Genomic DNA, 16101 nt, shown 5'->3' with positions numbered 1-16101 from the left:
CAGCATTTATTTAAAACATAATTGACAGAATACAGAATTGTCCCGCACCAGAAAGTCACCTATGTTTTATTCTCACCTTGAGAATTGATCATAAGGAAATTTGATACAATATGCTCAACACATCTACATTTTAACCATGAAAGTGAGGTCAGATGTAAAATTTACTTCTACTTTTGACATATCATCAGTTCTCAAATAGCATCCTATGTTGGAATTACATATTCCATAGCTGGAGATTCTGGGTACTCAACCTGTACTATAGTTCTGATCGTTGTAATCAATGGTGTCTAGTAGTCCTTTGCATCCAACAAATCAAAACAAAAATAATTGGAATAATTCAATATCCTTCCCAAAACATGACAACACTGATACATTAGCTTTTCAAATTAATGTGTGTCACATACTGAAGTATTTTGTTTACCACATAAAGGAGTACACACAACTTCCAAAAATATCTCAGGACCACTAAAGAAGGAATGAAATATCTTTCCTAACCCAAAGTGACTCAAAAAGCCATCTGTAGTCTTCTTTGCAAAACCCAAAAAGAAGAACCAATAAAGAAATTAATTTTCACAGACCAGCCTTCTTGGAAAGGCTGCAGAGGCAATGGGAAAGGAGAGGATTATTCACTCAGTAATAGTAGGCATTGCACAGTACAGGTAAAAAATAAGACAAACCAAATAGAAACCTAAGTACGTGTATAAAATCACTTAAAGATGGTTGAGTATAGTACACGATTGATCTATTTGACAAAAATCCCACAGTGGAGAAAGGAAGTTGTAGGATGACAGAATTTCATACTCCTAGTTGTTATAGGGTATGTACATAATTATAAAACTTTACATTGACATATTTATTTGTTCAGTCGTTTGGTTGATTGTTCCTCCAATTAAGCTCTGAGATGCATAAGAGCTGTAGTATGTGGGCCAGCTTGTTGGGGTTTCTGTCCCGCCCAGTACCCCAACAAGCCAGCAAGTCCCAAGGAAAATCACACACAGGACTCCATAAGGTTATAAACTGATTGGTCCATTAGGTCAGGCTTCTTGTTAACTCTTATAACATATATTACCCCATTATCCTTATCTATGTTAGCCACATGGGCTCAGTACCTTTCTCAGTGTGACAGCTTACATGTTGCCTCTTCGGTGGTCTGCACAGGAGTGGCAGAGGAACCCTTCTCCTCCCTAGCCTTATCCTATTCTCATTACTCCGCCTCTACTTCCTGTCTGGTTGACCCGCCTATACTTCCTGCCTGGCCAATCAGCGTTTTATTAAAAATACATGATTGATAGAATACAGATAATTCTCCCGCACCAAAGAGCAGGGACGCCAGCACTGTGCTGTTAATCCTCATCTAAGTCTCTGACACACATTAAACTCTCCATGGCATTTACAAAGACAATAAATGAGATTAGTTGTACACATGGGAGGAGACATGGGAACAAAGTTAGCACATATGCTGGGAAAGGAGGCAGGCCTTAAGTAGGCCACGAGAAATGGCCATATGGACCATATGGACGTAAGCCTTCCACATAAAGCAGAAACTAAACGCTAACAGCTCTCTCACTTAGGACACAAGAACTAGAGTGTTCTGGCCATCAGTGAACGAAAGCACCAAAGATGCATAGCACAAGCCCTGGATTCTAGGTGGAGCCTGCTAACACACAGGAGGTACCCCAGCTTAAAATGAAGTTGTCCTGGAGAACCCTGGACTAGCATTTGCTGAGTCCTTGAAGGCTTAAAATAGGAGTCACAGGCTCTAAGGACACATGTAAGTCTGTCACAATTTTTCAAGGGCTGGCCCTCACAGATTGCAATATATGAAAATAAAATATATATAATAAATAAAAATATGTGCAAAAGGCAAAAATGCAGAGCATTAACACACCCTCCAAGGAGGAGACACACTTCCAGGATGGTGTGTTTAAGGCTCCAGCCCCCTCTATGTGTTTACAGCTTTACTGACCTGAGATCCCTTGTGTCTTTCAGAACTCTGACGCAAGTTATGACTTCAGCAGCAACGACCCCTATCCCTACCCACGATACACAGATGACTGGTTCAACAGGTAAGCTGAGCCTCGAGAACATCTTTACTGTTAGCCTTTGGGGTTGATTTTGCTCTGTTTTGTTTAGGGCTTGAGTGTCACCAGCAAAATCATATCAACATTGTATGATATTATGTATGTTATTATGTATGTTCTTCATAGTGGCTCCATTTCTAGATCCTTGGATTTTTAGTATTACAGTGGCCTTCAAGAATTATTATTTGATTATCATCTTGTTCCATTGAACTAGAAATGGTTTGTCAATCTAACCTATTATGGATAAGAAAAGGCAGCAAGAAGAAAGCTTTTCTCAACTTACTACAGTGATTTAAAAGAGTTCACTTGTCCTATTAAAGCTATTCTGGAGAAACTTTTTTTTGTTTTGTTTTGAGACAGGGAACTCAATACACAACTCTGACTAGCCTAGAACTCACTATGTAGACCAGGCTGGCCTCAAACTCACTGAAATCTACCTTCCTCTGCCTCTTTACTGATGAGATTAAAGGCATGCACCCTCATACCTGACACCATTCCAATAAAAATGTTGTCGGTGGTTCGGTGTTGATATATTTTTAAAGAAATATTCCTGCTATAACCTAACAGCTCAGGTAGTCCTTTTCACAAAAATGTAATTGATAGAGGTTTGAAATATGGACCATATGATCCATCTGAGGGTACCATTTTTCTTTATCCTATTTTGCTACTGACCACATAAATGTGACTTCTTCTTTCTTCAAGTAAATATCTTGCTTAAATGGTTGTCTGCATATGAGAAATATTCAGAAATTTGGGTGTCTGGATTACTCCAAAAATGCTTTAAGTTTCAAACCTGGTGTGTGGGGAAAGGTTGAACTTAGTCACAGTTAGAGATGAGAAAGGGTTACCGGAGAAGGGTGACTATAGATGAGGTGGTGTCTACGTTTTTCAGAAAGCTAGAGCTTGAACTTTAGAATTCCCATCAAAGTGAAACGGTTAAATGTTTGAGAAGACAGAGATGATAAACTCAATCTAAATATAATATATGGGAATGTCGCACAATAACATTAATACGTACATTTTATGTATCAGTTAAGAATAAACTATTTTAAATTTTAAAGTAAATTAAATCATAAATAAAGCTGCTGCTTCCATATTACCCCTGCCTTTGGGTGAAGATCATAAAAGTATATGAATTTAAAGTCACAGCATGGAAGTGCACCATGCACAGAACCCTTTCCCGTTGTTCTTGCTTCTTGTGGCAACCTAAGCTATAGATAAAACAGAAGTTATCTCCTTCAGTTTAGTGACTGGGAAAAGGCCAAAAAAGGCTGAATGACTTCCCTGATCAAAAACTTTGGGTTTGTCCAGGCAATGGTGGCACACACCTTTAATTCCAGCACTCTAGAGGCAGAGGCAAGCAGATCTCTTTGAGTTTGAGGCCAGCCTGGTCTATAGAGCGAGTTCAAGGACAGGCTCCATAGCTACTGAGAACCCCTGTCTCAGAAAAGAAAAAAAAAACTGGGTTCAGTCAAAACTGATAATAGGTCATTCTTTATTTCCCTTTTGGTTTTGGTTTGAAGTAGGATCATGATTTGTAATCCAGATTGACCTCAAACTTACTGTGTATTCCAGGCTGACCTTGAACTTTCAACAGGCCTCTTACCTCAGTCTCCTGAGTGCTGGGATTTTGGATGTGCACCACCATTCCCAGACCAAATGTGCACCATTTTATAAGCATCATTTTTTTATTCAAGAAGTGTGACATCCAGAAGTGGCCAGGGCAGATCCTCAGTGAAGCAGGTGTCTTAGGTCAGCTTCCTACCAAGCCAAGGAACATGGGTGTGGAGACTAAACAAATTCAGAAATGCAGAGAGAATAAAGACAAGAATGAAATTCAATCATATAACAGTTTTAAGAGACGGTTACTGGTGTGCAGTAGCATAATTCACTCTCTGCCAAGTCCTGGGAGCTGGAATATGACCATGCAGTGCTTGGAAGGGCGTCTTTGTAAGGTGAGAATGTAACTAATAAGATCTGAGAATTCTGGTCATGAAGTCTTTTCTTTTCCCATGACATATAACCCTGCATCCTAGCACCTTATCAGAGAAATCCTTTTTAGACCCAAGGATATAAAGTTACCAGACAATGTCCGTAAGCAAGAGTTTATGCATAACTAGCAGGGAATTTGGAAGGCTGGGGCGAGCTGGGTCTGGCCTCAGCATTGACCGACTCCTGGTCCTCTCGGGAGCATAATAAAGAGCTATGGCATGACATGAAGCAGACTACATGCTATCTCTCTGTAGCTAAGAGGTAGTAGGTGTTGGTCAACTGACCCAAGCAGATAGAGGAGGTTTTCCTAAATATAAACTCATTCTCCTCCAAGCTAACCCTTCATGTGTGATACTTGTAGGGATATTTAACAAAAGAAACTATAAAAATGCCTTATCTCTTAAATATTTTCATATGCAAGCTTGTTCTTGAAAGTTCCATTTTAAACAGACTAACAGCCTCTAATTAAAACTAATTAGTGTTCAGTGTAACAAAAATCCATCACTGTCAGCGGTAAGAATTCCCAAGTGACAAGTTTACCAGAGACACAATCCTAGTGAGTCAGGCAAGCCAACTGCCTGTGTCCTAGGAAGTCAATGACTCAAGACAAAGTGTCCATCCACTCCGATCAATAAATAACTTTTTTCCAAACTGCTGAGTCATCTCAAAAACTTTCCTTCACTACAACTTACACTGCAGAGATGGGGTTCTTCCCGACTCCTCTTACAGTCTCACAAACGTAGCAGGGATTGTAATTGATTGGATGCAGGTGGAAAGATAAGATTCGAGTCCGCCACATCTGGAGAGCCTTGGCCCAAAATGTTGGCACCTGCTGGACATGAAGAGCATGTCAAAGGGTGTCTGTCTTTCCTCCATGGGTAGGCTATGTTACTAAAAGTTCCCTGCAGAATGAAAGAGCAATGTGTCCGGTACCATCTTCAGTACTGCTTATGATAACCTGGGGCAGGAGGGGAGAACGGGTTGGGGTGTTGAGGGAATGAGGCTGATCATGAGTTAATTGCTGTCACAGCTGAGAGCTGGAAATAGCGTTTGCTCGGTTTGTTTACACCTTTTCTAGTCCAGCATGTGTCAGACTTTTGTCATTAGGTCAAATAGCCACGTGAGACCATTTAAAAGTTGAGCTTACAGGTGTGGAAACTTCAGTCCATAGACCCCAGGAGAGGCAGAATATCATGGGGGCAGGAGTTTAGCTGGGCAGAAGCGGCATTCCTTATGACTGTCGGGAAGCTGAGATAAGAAAAAGCCAGGGCAAACCTAACCCCCATGTGTAAGCACTATCTCCCCCAACTAGACCTCACCTCCCAGTTTCTTTAATCCCACCCACCACAGAAAAGATTGCTGCTGGCTGGCAAACAAGCCTCCAACCCACAAGCCTGTTGGGAACACTACCTGTCCCAACCATAGCATTATATGAGAAATAAACTTAAAATACAGGAGGCATCGAAATAAGCAATGAACAGATCCGGGAGTTGAGTTTGTAGAAGCTTTAATTTTGCTCTGCAAACTTCTGAGGAGCTTACTGCATTACATGAGGAGGAAGCCCGTGCTTTCATCACCACAACGCTGGCTGGATTCAAGGCTAACTTTACACAACAAGCTAACATACATTGAACTAACCTTACTATCTCTAAGGCACTGTCTTAGGCCTGTGTTAATCCAGTTAATTACCATTAAGTCTCTGAATTACCAGGATGATCCTTCAACATACAGCTAACATCATTTATACGAGATCACACAACGGTAGGGGCAAATTTCGGTGGCAGAGAGGGGCTCATCGGTCCAAGACTTAAATGAAGATCACAGGTAGAGTTGTACATGGGAGTAAAGGAAGACATACAAGATAAACATATACAGAATGCATTCAAGAAGTTCCCTGGACATCTGATCTAGATGGAAGAGAGAGTGTAGGGTATCCCAGCAATATCCTAAAAAGGGTTCATGAAGGAGGAGAGATGGGCTGCTAAGAGACAGAAGAGGACAGACTCTGTGACTGGGTGAGAAATGGAGCCACGCTCACTGATCAGAGTATCTATCCCATTGAACTCAAAAAATGCTGTCACCCAGAGATGTGAGAGCCTTGAGCTCAGTCAAGATCTGCTGTTCCACCAAAGCCCCATGCCAGCTGGACCATCGCAGGGACATGCCATCGCCTCTCTGGGTGTCTTTTTCTGGACATGGGCATCAACTCTGGTGTGCCACCGCCATTCCAGCTCTTTGGTCTCTTAAGCAATTCTCATCACAGCATGCGCCACATCTCCAACACAGCTGCCCACTACAGGCCCAGAAGGAGCATGCTGCTATTGATTCCATCACGCTGCCTGCCACAGAGGCTAGTTAGATCCCAGGAGCAATTGCTGCACAGGGAACAGCAGTGGCAGGAGCCATCTATTCCAAGAACCCATTACTGGGGAAAGAAGAAAACACAACAAAGGACCCTCGAGCAAGCAGCTAAAATGTACTCCTTGGATGGGAAACTACATCCAATAGCAGCATGTGCCTCCTGGGTTTTCCCAGTCATGTTAAAGCATGCTATCACAGGCTCTGTTCTTACTGGTTAATTCATTTTTCTCCTAGTGCACATTTCTGATAGAATATATTTAAGGACTGTTTATGAAAACAAGCTTCATACATATGCAGCACTACTTTCAATATGTGAGAACGTCCTGCCCTATGCTTGACTGCATTTTGCAGTATATTCATCCCATCGTGGACCATTCAATAACTCTATGCAGTATTGAACTCCAGGGATATATATGGAGCACAGTGGAAAGTTTTGCAAAGTATTCTTTTCTTCTAACTTGCAATCAGAGAATGACATTTGGACCAACAAAATAATAATAACCCAAATTACCAAAAAAGGTAGACAATATTACACATTTAATGGGTATCAATAATGGGCAGAACAGATATAATTTATTTGCTGGGAGGCCTCAGGACCTAACAGCAGTTCTTTTCCTGGCTGGCGTTCAGTCAACACCGATTAGCTGGTTGATGGATGGGTAGCCTACCTTTTCAGGCACCCTGTTGAGTGGCCTTGACATCTGTCCATTTTTAGAGCTGCCTGCTATTCGCAAGGTTGGCAGCGCACAGTTGGTCAGTACCATTATACCTGGCTCAGCTTTAAGAGAGTGTCTGGTGATGCGCTGCGGATCTATATTCCATTACTGTGCTGTTGTCCATAAAAACCCGTCTTGCATAGCATGTCTTTGACAGGCGCTGGTCACAGAAATGTCATCCCTGTCAGCGGCAATATTTATGGGGCACGGAGGGTGCTGCACATTCTATTAAGCCCTAGAGAGGAAGAGATTCTGGACGAGACATAGTTCCTGGCAAGTTTACTATAAATTCAAGAAGAGAGAAGACATTTATTACTCAAACAGCCCAAGTCAAGGGAGAGGGAGGACAGATGTAGGCTGAGAACCATTCATATCTGTGGGAGCTAATTTGATTGATAACATGGTTAAAACTTCAAATATGAAAGACTTTCAGTGGGTTGGGTTTCTTTTCCTTCTTAGATGTCATATTTCATTTTAAAGAGCCCTATGCAACAGGTCATGGAAGAACACGTGAGGGAAATGTCCTTCCCTGGTTTGCTCCTGCCACACTGATGTAAACTTATACCTTACCCTAGTGATGCCTAGCATCTTAGGAAGAGATGAACATCTTTTTCTTATGTCTTTATGGACTCATTTTTAAGTCACCTCCTGGATAATAGCATTCAAACCATTTTCAAAGACATAATCAAACTCTTGTGTTCATGTGAGCACCAGGGCAACCTCATGGATATTAGCTTAGCGTTTGCTCTATATCTTAGCCAGAACTTTGTGGCGCCCAGTAGAGCGCCATTTTCTTAGTCGTTTATAATCCTTGTGCTATGACATCACAGTCTCTAGTGCTCTACCTAGACTTCATAAACGTCCATCTTCATAAGATTTCCTCTTCATCTTTACAGTCTTTCTTCTTCATGAATGTTCCCTCTTCAGCTAAAGAAAGAGACACAAGACAAATCTGAGAGTTAGGGAGAAAATTATAAGATTGTAAAATATCTGTACATTGATATAATCATCTCTACTCTGAAAGCTAACTTTGTGCATGTTCACACAGGCATGTTATGGTCCTCATATGACAATAACCCTTTTCTCAAGGGAGAAGAAATATACCCAGCTACGATAGACAAATACAATATTCTACAAAATGTTTGGGGTGGGGTGGGTGATGCCTAAGTCAGTTTCCCTGGTATAGAATAAATTAATGCTCTTGCCTTGATGGTTTACCTTGGGCAATGGAGACGTGTGATGTAGAGTACTTGATACAGAGCCTATAGGGACTCCCACTGTGGAGGTGTATGTCATTGTGCATTTCAGTAAAGAAATTTCTTACAGAAGTGAAGGCAAAAATCCCCCCATTTGGGTCCAAAGTAGAAGAATGCCTTCCAAATCTGCAAATGGAACAACCCACTACTCATTTACCCAGACACCCACACTCTCACCTGAACCTCTGGAAAAAAAAGAAGAAGAAGAAGATCCCACACAGTGCAAGCTCAAATTCCTGTACTTTTGTTATTGGCAGAAATAGGAGTTCAATATACACAGTTATCTTGTGTGTGAGAGATGTGATTGACTCTAAAACTGAAAATCTTAGAAAATACAGCCTTAGAAAATGAAGAGGTTTCCTCACTTCTACAAAATAAAACAGACCCCAGGCTTCACCAGAAGCAACTTTGCAGGCTTTCAGGAACCACCAGTCCGTCTAGTGTGACCATACTCATCCTTTCTAATAAGCCTGGCCTCACACAGCTCATTGGCCTAAGCCAGCTAATGTGGCCCACGCTAAGCTTGTTGGACATTCTCTACATTTAAGCTATTATATACCTGATCCTGACATTTCCACCTCCAGAGACATGGAAAAAAGCCTACAGCTGGCTGCCATGAAGAGTCAGAAGAAAAGGAGAGGGGAGGACAAAACAGTTGCACAGAAACTACCCAAGCTGTATGCTGCCTTGCTAAATCTGCCTTCTCCTCCATATTCTGTGAATCGAGAACCTCGAACCCCATCATAGGGCCTGGATGTGATACAACCAAAGAATCAACTAAAGCAAATCAAAGAAACAATAACCAGGAAATAGAGCCAAATTTGGGAGGAAAATAGGAAATAAAATGGGAGGGATTAGATCAAACTTCTGTAACCCAAAATTCCAAATGCCTGGGGGGAACATATACCCAACCAAATCAAAACCAGATGTGGTCTTCAGCTGCAGCTTAGGTCCAGATGTCACCATGGCCCCAGGTGACAGCACACCAACATAACCTCAGATAGCTGACCTGACTCCAGGCGTCCACCCAAACTCCAGTGGCAACTGAAGTCACAGACACCAACAGAGTCCCTCGCTGCTGCAGGGCTATGAACGCAGTCAACAAAATTCAAAATCATACATGACCCTCAGCTGTAGCTCAGGCCTGGTCGCCATCATGCCCCAGTCAGCAGCGTGAACCAGCCAGACAGGCTTGACCCTAGTGGCAGCAGGGCCCCCAGACACCAATATGGCCACAGGTGACAGTCCAGACCCAGGCATTCCTGTGGCCTTTAGTAGCCTGTGGCAACATGGGCCATGGACATTAACACAGACCCCAGCTGATATAGGACCATGGACCCAGATATGGCCATCAGCAGCAGCATGGGCCAGGAGGTCACCATGACCCCAGGTATCAGCACAGGTCATCCAGATCAGCTTGGTACAGCTACAGCATGGCGACCTCAGAAGGTGTACCAGACCCCAGGAAAGCCCATGACCAATAAGACTGTTATTAAAATTACAGGCTTACGACCACATGTAAGTTTCAGGGAATCTGACATCCATAGGCTTCTGCACATATACTATACACACTCAGGCACGTACATATACACATAAAAACATTTTAAAAGACAAAAAATAAAAATCAGAATAAGGAGCACAGAGACAGGCCTGACATAAAAAGAAATTTGTGACATGACTGAAACCGCAGTAAAACTAAAAGTTAGCACAGTGGCCATCAGTGATTGGTGTTTGCTACTAGTGTGTGAGGGAAACTAGGCATCCATCCTACATCCTGAGCACAAATAGAGTCTTAAATATTCATGAACCTAGAATTAGATGTGGGAAATATCTCTAGATCCCAACATCAGATGATCTTCTTAAACAAGACTCTAAGCCAAAAAACTGATAAACCTAAAATATTAAATTTTTAAAAATTTGTTTAGCAAAAGCAACAGTAAATAAAGTTGGAAGTCAAGCCACAAACTAAAAGGCCTATGCAACAAATTGCATTTTAAAAAAGGAGTAATACTCGATATTCATAAAGAACAGCTACAAATAAATTTAACAGAAGATGAACATCTCGATGAGGGGAAAGGGGGGAAAGGGTACCAAGGCTATGAATAGGCGATTAACAGAAGAGAAACCCTGAGAAAACTAAGCATATGAGAATACAGCTTTGCTCATGATGATAAAAACTTAAAAGGAAGCTACAAAATACCATACCATCCTAAAGAGGTGGGCATGGTGGTAAAGTTTGACAATATTAAGTGTTGACAAAGATGTTGGGCATCAGAAACACTCCCACAGTGCAGAAGACAGTTCATAACCATACCATCCAGGTTCATTTCTATACCCCAAAAAAACTCTCCCTCGTGGGCATGAGAAAGCCATATACAAGAATTTTCCTTTTCAAATGATGTGTGATAGTCAAGAAAATCATTAATAAAATACCTACATTCCGACTATGGATAAATAGTTTACAATATATTACAAGTGGACTACTGCTCATTGCCAAAAATAGTCAAACCATGAATGTCCAAGGAAGCAAAGAAGGAATGATGTTGGGAAAGTTTCCATCACACATACAAAGACTTAAAAACTCTGAAATCTGGAAAATACTTAACTTTGCTAGGCTTATATGATGGTCATATAAGAGATATTGTATTATTCATCAAAACTGTTGTGATGATTAAAATGTTTCATAAATTAAAAGAGTCACACCAGCCAAGTTGATAAATAAAATTAAGCAACTCACTTTTGTCTCACAGTTCTGATAGCTGGGAATAGATGACAGCAGGGACAAAAGTAAAGTCAGAAGTCTGGAAATCTATACTTGAATTGTGGTTGTGCCTCTTAATTGAGAAGTGGCCCAGTGGTTCTTGCCTCTCTATTTAAAATGGAGAGAATAGTGGACCTTTTTGGAGGTTAATTATGATAACTTATGTAGCATTTTTAGCATAGTCCCAAACCTATAGTCTGCACCAATGGAGGGGAAGAGTCATTGCTGGCATCTAGTCTAGTATGTGTTACATCATGCCTTCAGTATAGTATGTTTAGAGACAGATGTTTTGACGCTGTGCATGATGGCTTATATCTGTAATTCTTATATCTGTGTTTCGGAGGCCTAGACAGGAAGATTAGCATGAATTAAGACCAGTCCAGACTACAAGGTAAGTTCCAGACCAGCCTAGGATATAGTTCGAGGCCTTGCCCCCCACCCACAGCAAAAAAGGAAAAACAAGAAGAGGATGAGGGGGAAGAGGAGGAAAAAAGAAGAGGAATAAGAGGAGGGAAGAAAAAAGAAAAAGGAAAGCATGCTTTAGACTGGAAGAATGAGGGAGATACTTAAAGTTAGTGGAGTGTAAGGGAGAAGAGAGAGTGCCTGCCCGAGCGCTCAGAAGACCCATGAGGTTGGGAGGCAGAGCCTCATGTTGTCCCTTGGACACCCCCGAGCTGATGCAGGCTGTTCAAGAAAGCTTCACTTCAGCCATGGTGATACGGGTTGGACCCTCAGTTCCCTACAGTGAACCTTAATGTGCCCCTCTAGATTGCTTGATGCATTTTTATTTATTTATTACCACAGTGATGCTATGTCACAAGTCACCCAGAATTCAGCTTAAAATAGTAAGCATCATTGCTCTACACAAGAATGTATTTCTCTGTCCTCACCCATTCCACAGTACACACAGATTTTAAAACAATACATTGCACTCAGTGAATACATATAATTGTATCTGTTATCTTAAAATTGATTCACGGATTTAATTTTTAAGAAATGCAGATAATATTATTAGCATTGCCTCACTAGTAAAAGGGAAAGTGCAAATTAAACAATAACACCCACACTCATCAGTTTTGCAAAAGTGGGAAGTTGTGCCATCGTTTCTTTCTTGTTGCTGTGATAAAATACCATGGTGAACGAACACTACTTGAAGAAGGAGTTATTCTGGCTCACAGGTCCAGAAGGAGGTAGCCTATCATGGCAGCAGGTGGGCAGGGCAGTGTGGCAGGAGCCTGGCTGGCCATGTTGCATCTACAATGATAAAGCAGAAAGTGAACAGGAAGTGGCCTGCTCCCAGTGACCCACTTCCCCCAGAGAGTCTCCAACTCCTCAACAGCGCCACCAACTGGAGACCAGGTGTTTCATCTGTGAGCCTGTAGGGAACATTTCACATTCAAACAACTTCCACCCGAGTCCCCACTGGCTTACGACTTCTACCACTTTCTTCTGATCAAAGCAAGTTGCAAGACCAGACCAGATTCAAAGTTGGGGGAAATACACTTCTCTTTCTCATGGGAGGAACAAGAGCATTACACTGCCAGGGTCATGGCTAGAATGTGGTAGATAATTCAGCTCAGCAAAGCAGCATGTCCATGACCCTGGCCACATGCCCCATTGATCTTCACTAGGAGGCCAGCCAAGCAGTAGGTGTTTTCCCCTGGCCTTCTGAAATTCTTGAGACAGTAAATTTACCAACTGAAAATGAACTTCAGAATGATTTTCCTGAAGTGCAGGAGAGCAAGAACATCTGCATGAGTGTACCATGTCAGAAAATAGACAAGCTTTCTAGAGTGCCAGAATTTACTGAGCAACAAATTCACAGACTGCATCAGGTTGCTTTTGCCAAGCCTTCCTGATTTCCCTTGACAACTGGTCATCTGAAGACAGATTTTGTTTTGTTTGTTTTACAGCACAGGGTCTCTCTGTGTACCTCTAGCTATCCTGGAATTCATTCTGTAGACCACATCAGCCTCAAACTTATAGAAATTCTCCCACCTCTGCCTCCTGAGTGCTGGTATTAACAGTGTGTGCCACCACTGACCAGCCCACAGATTCTTTCTCATTGTAAGCGCTGCCTGACTTAGCCATTTACTCTCATCACCCCAAACAGCCACAGTCTCCACATTAAACTCTGTTCACGGGAAAGAGGTTTCTCTGATCAAAGGTGAGAGCAGAATTTGTCTGTGGCCAGAAGCAAACATCTAAAAGGCAGTTTGATATCGTATCAGTTTAGCTACAACAGTATGCAGTTCCCTATTCCCATCCTCCTGAGCTATGGTCTCTCCCAGCATGGGTTTTTGTCCAGGTTTCTAGTACCAGATAGATATTGCTTCCTGCAGAGAAGGCCTCAGATCCAATCTGTGAGCAATTGGTTACCCCCATAACAATAATGTCACTATTGCACGAGTGATCCCCTATTCCACAGGGGGTTGGTCCCATAGATCAGAGGATTCACAGGCAGGTAAGACCGCTGATGCCTTTTCTCCTCCACTGTTCTGCGTAGCATCATTCAGGACTGTGAAAGCTAGCCAGCGTGGAGGATGCATCTAGCTCAGTCCCGCCTTGATTTCTCTACATCAAGCAGCCAAGCTGTATAGTATCTTCAACAATAAGGTCTTTTCATCCCGTTATGGTGGGGAACTAGGAGGAGTATCAGGAGCCTGCACTGTTGGTGGTGTGGCCTTTGGGTTCTCTGTGAGCATCAGCTCCCAGGGAGCTCTCTGACTCCCGGCACAGGAGCTGTGAGCATCAGCTCCCAGGGAGCTGACTCCTGGCACAGGGGCTTTGGTTCAACAGCCTATGGCTTCTGGGAGCAGGCTTTTCCAGCCATGCAAGGCATCTTCCTTTAAAGTCTTTTTTCATAAAAATCACCTTTTAATTTAGTTACAAGATAGCAGATGTCCATATTTGACTTGTATCCCCTTCATTTTGGTTAACCCCCATCCTCTTGTCTCCCTATCATCCAACCCTTTAAACCTTCCTACTCCAAGTATCCCCCTCTCTACTTTTTTATTTTATTTATTTATTTATTTATTTATTTATTATGTATACAATATTCTGTCTGTGTGTATGCCGGCATGCCAGAAGAGGGCACCAGATCCCATTACAGATGGTTGTGAACCATGTGGTTGCTGGGAATTGAACTCAGGACCTTTGGAAGAGCAGGCAATGCTCTTAACCTCTGAGCCATCTCTCCAGCCCCCCCCTCTACTTTTATATTACCTATTTTCTACTAACCCTCTCTTCAGGCAGCCCCTCTCAGTACCCTCTTTCTAATGTCCTGGTTCCTAAAGGTACTCCAATTAAGCACACCAAATTACAAGTTAGAAACTAGGGTCCGCATATGAAGGAGAACATGCAGTGTTTGTCTTTCTGTGTCTGAGCTAACTCACTCAATATAATTGTTTCCAGAGCCATCCATTTACCTGAAATTTTCATAATTTTATTTTTCCTCCCACCCTAATAGAATCCCATAATGAATATGTACCACATTTTCATTCTCCATCTATCAGCTGATGAACATATAAACTGATTTCATTTCTTGACTATTATGAAGTAAGCAACAGCAAACACAAACAAGCAAGTGTCTTTGGAACAATATGTACGGCTCACGTGTATATGTCTAAAGAGTTTAAATGGGGTTTACTTATAATGGGAGGACAATACCTCAACTAGATTCCATATGCTACCAAATAAAATCCCAGTACCAGGAATGGGCTACCTCTTTTTGACCTGTTGACCAATGGGGTTACATAAACCCCCAAAAAATATTATAGGTTATTGCCAATCCTATTGATTACCTTCTAGAACCTAACAGTAAGACCTTGTTTCTTCGGGCTTTTAAAGTTTTCAATACAGAATTCTATCTTCTTGGCTAAATTAACTTAGAGCTGTGTTTGTTGTTGCTGCTGTAGCTGTGCTGTTGTGTTGTTGCTGCTGCTGTGCTGTTGTGTTGTTGCTGTTGTTGTTGCTGTTTTGGTTGTTGGGATTATTTCCCCATCTCCTCTCTTGGTGTGTTTGTCATTGATGTCTAAGAAAAGCTAGTGGATTTTGTATTCTAATTGTGCATCCTACTACTTGGCTGGATTTTTATTTATTGACTTAGAGTTTTCTGGTGGCTTCTTTAGAGTCTTTTATGCTAGGATCATATCCAACCTGAAAACAGGGGTCATTTAACTTCTGCTTATCCAAAACTCTACCAGAATGTGCTTTCTTTTTGCTGTGTCAAAGTGGAAAGCTAGTTCAATGACGGTGAGTGACCACCACTCCATCATTGAGAGTTCTGTATGCTGAGACACCCTTAAAAGTAACTACCCACACATGGATCCTAGTCCTTCCAAGGAACCCAAGCTGACCAACCACCAGTCAGCACACAACTATTTTATATTGTGCTTCATTTTTTAAGGAAACCTGTGTGCTTTCCACTGGAAGATACTTCAAATTTTAAAATAAAGAAGAATTGTCACATTAATAATATAATGTTCTCTTTGTAATAGAAACAACCTAGGGTCAGGAAGGTTACTGGAGAAAGTGGGGGAGAATAAAAGGGACCTTCAGAGTGGAACAATAGAAAATTGGACGTACCATTGGCGGACTCAACCTCAAAGACTAAGCTAAAGAAATTCTCTACAAACGTGTGACCATTTGTCCGACTTGTGTCTGTTTTCCCACAGCCATGGAACCAGGTGTGCAGGAGAAGTTTCCGCAGCTGCCAGCAACAATATCTGTGGAGTCGGCGTGGCATACAACTCCAAGGTGGCAGGTGAGCCAACCTTGACAGAGACAGGCACCGTGCTGGGCAGCCTGTCCTGGGAGCTGTCGCATCCTGAGCTCCAATCTTGCAGTGCCCAGTAAATTATCCCCCTGGTCAGGATCTCTGAGACCCACAGGTGGAGCGAGCAGAGGGAAGACACTTCATTTCCACCTGTACA

The 16101-nt window shown here is 42.1% G+C and overlaps 1 protein-coding gene across 2 annotated transcripts in view; it reads left to right on the top strand.

The window, feature by feature from the left end:
• The window catches only part of Pcsk2 (proprotein convertase subtilisin/kexin type 2), a 237146-nt gene that overhangs the window by 192936 nt on the left and 28109 nt on the right, over nucleotides 1-16101 (top strand). For both annotated transcript variants that reach the window (XM_048455476.3, XM_085696810.2), the window contains 2 exons: nucleotides 1990-2066; nucleotides 15844-15932. In XM_048455476.3, coding sequence (XP_048311433.3) covers nucleotides 1990-2066; nucleotides 15844-15932 — 166 coding nt within the window. The remainder of the gene's footprint in view (nucleotides 1-1989; nucleotides 2067-15843; nucleotides 15933-16101) is intronic.

This window comes from Myodes glareolus, chromosome 10 (genome assembly GCF_982192425.1).
Source record: "Myodes glareolus chromosome 10, mMyoGla1.1, whole genome shotgun sequence".
NCBI lineage: Eukaryota > Metazoa > Chordata > Mammalia > Rodentia > Cricetidae > Myodes > Myodes glareolus.
Note: the sequence above shows the minus strand (reverse complement) of the source record. Positions and strands in the feature narration are given on the sequence as shown.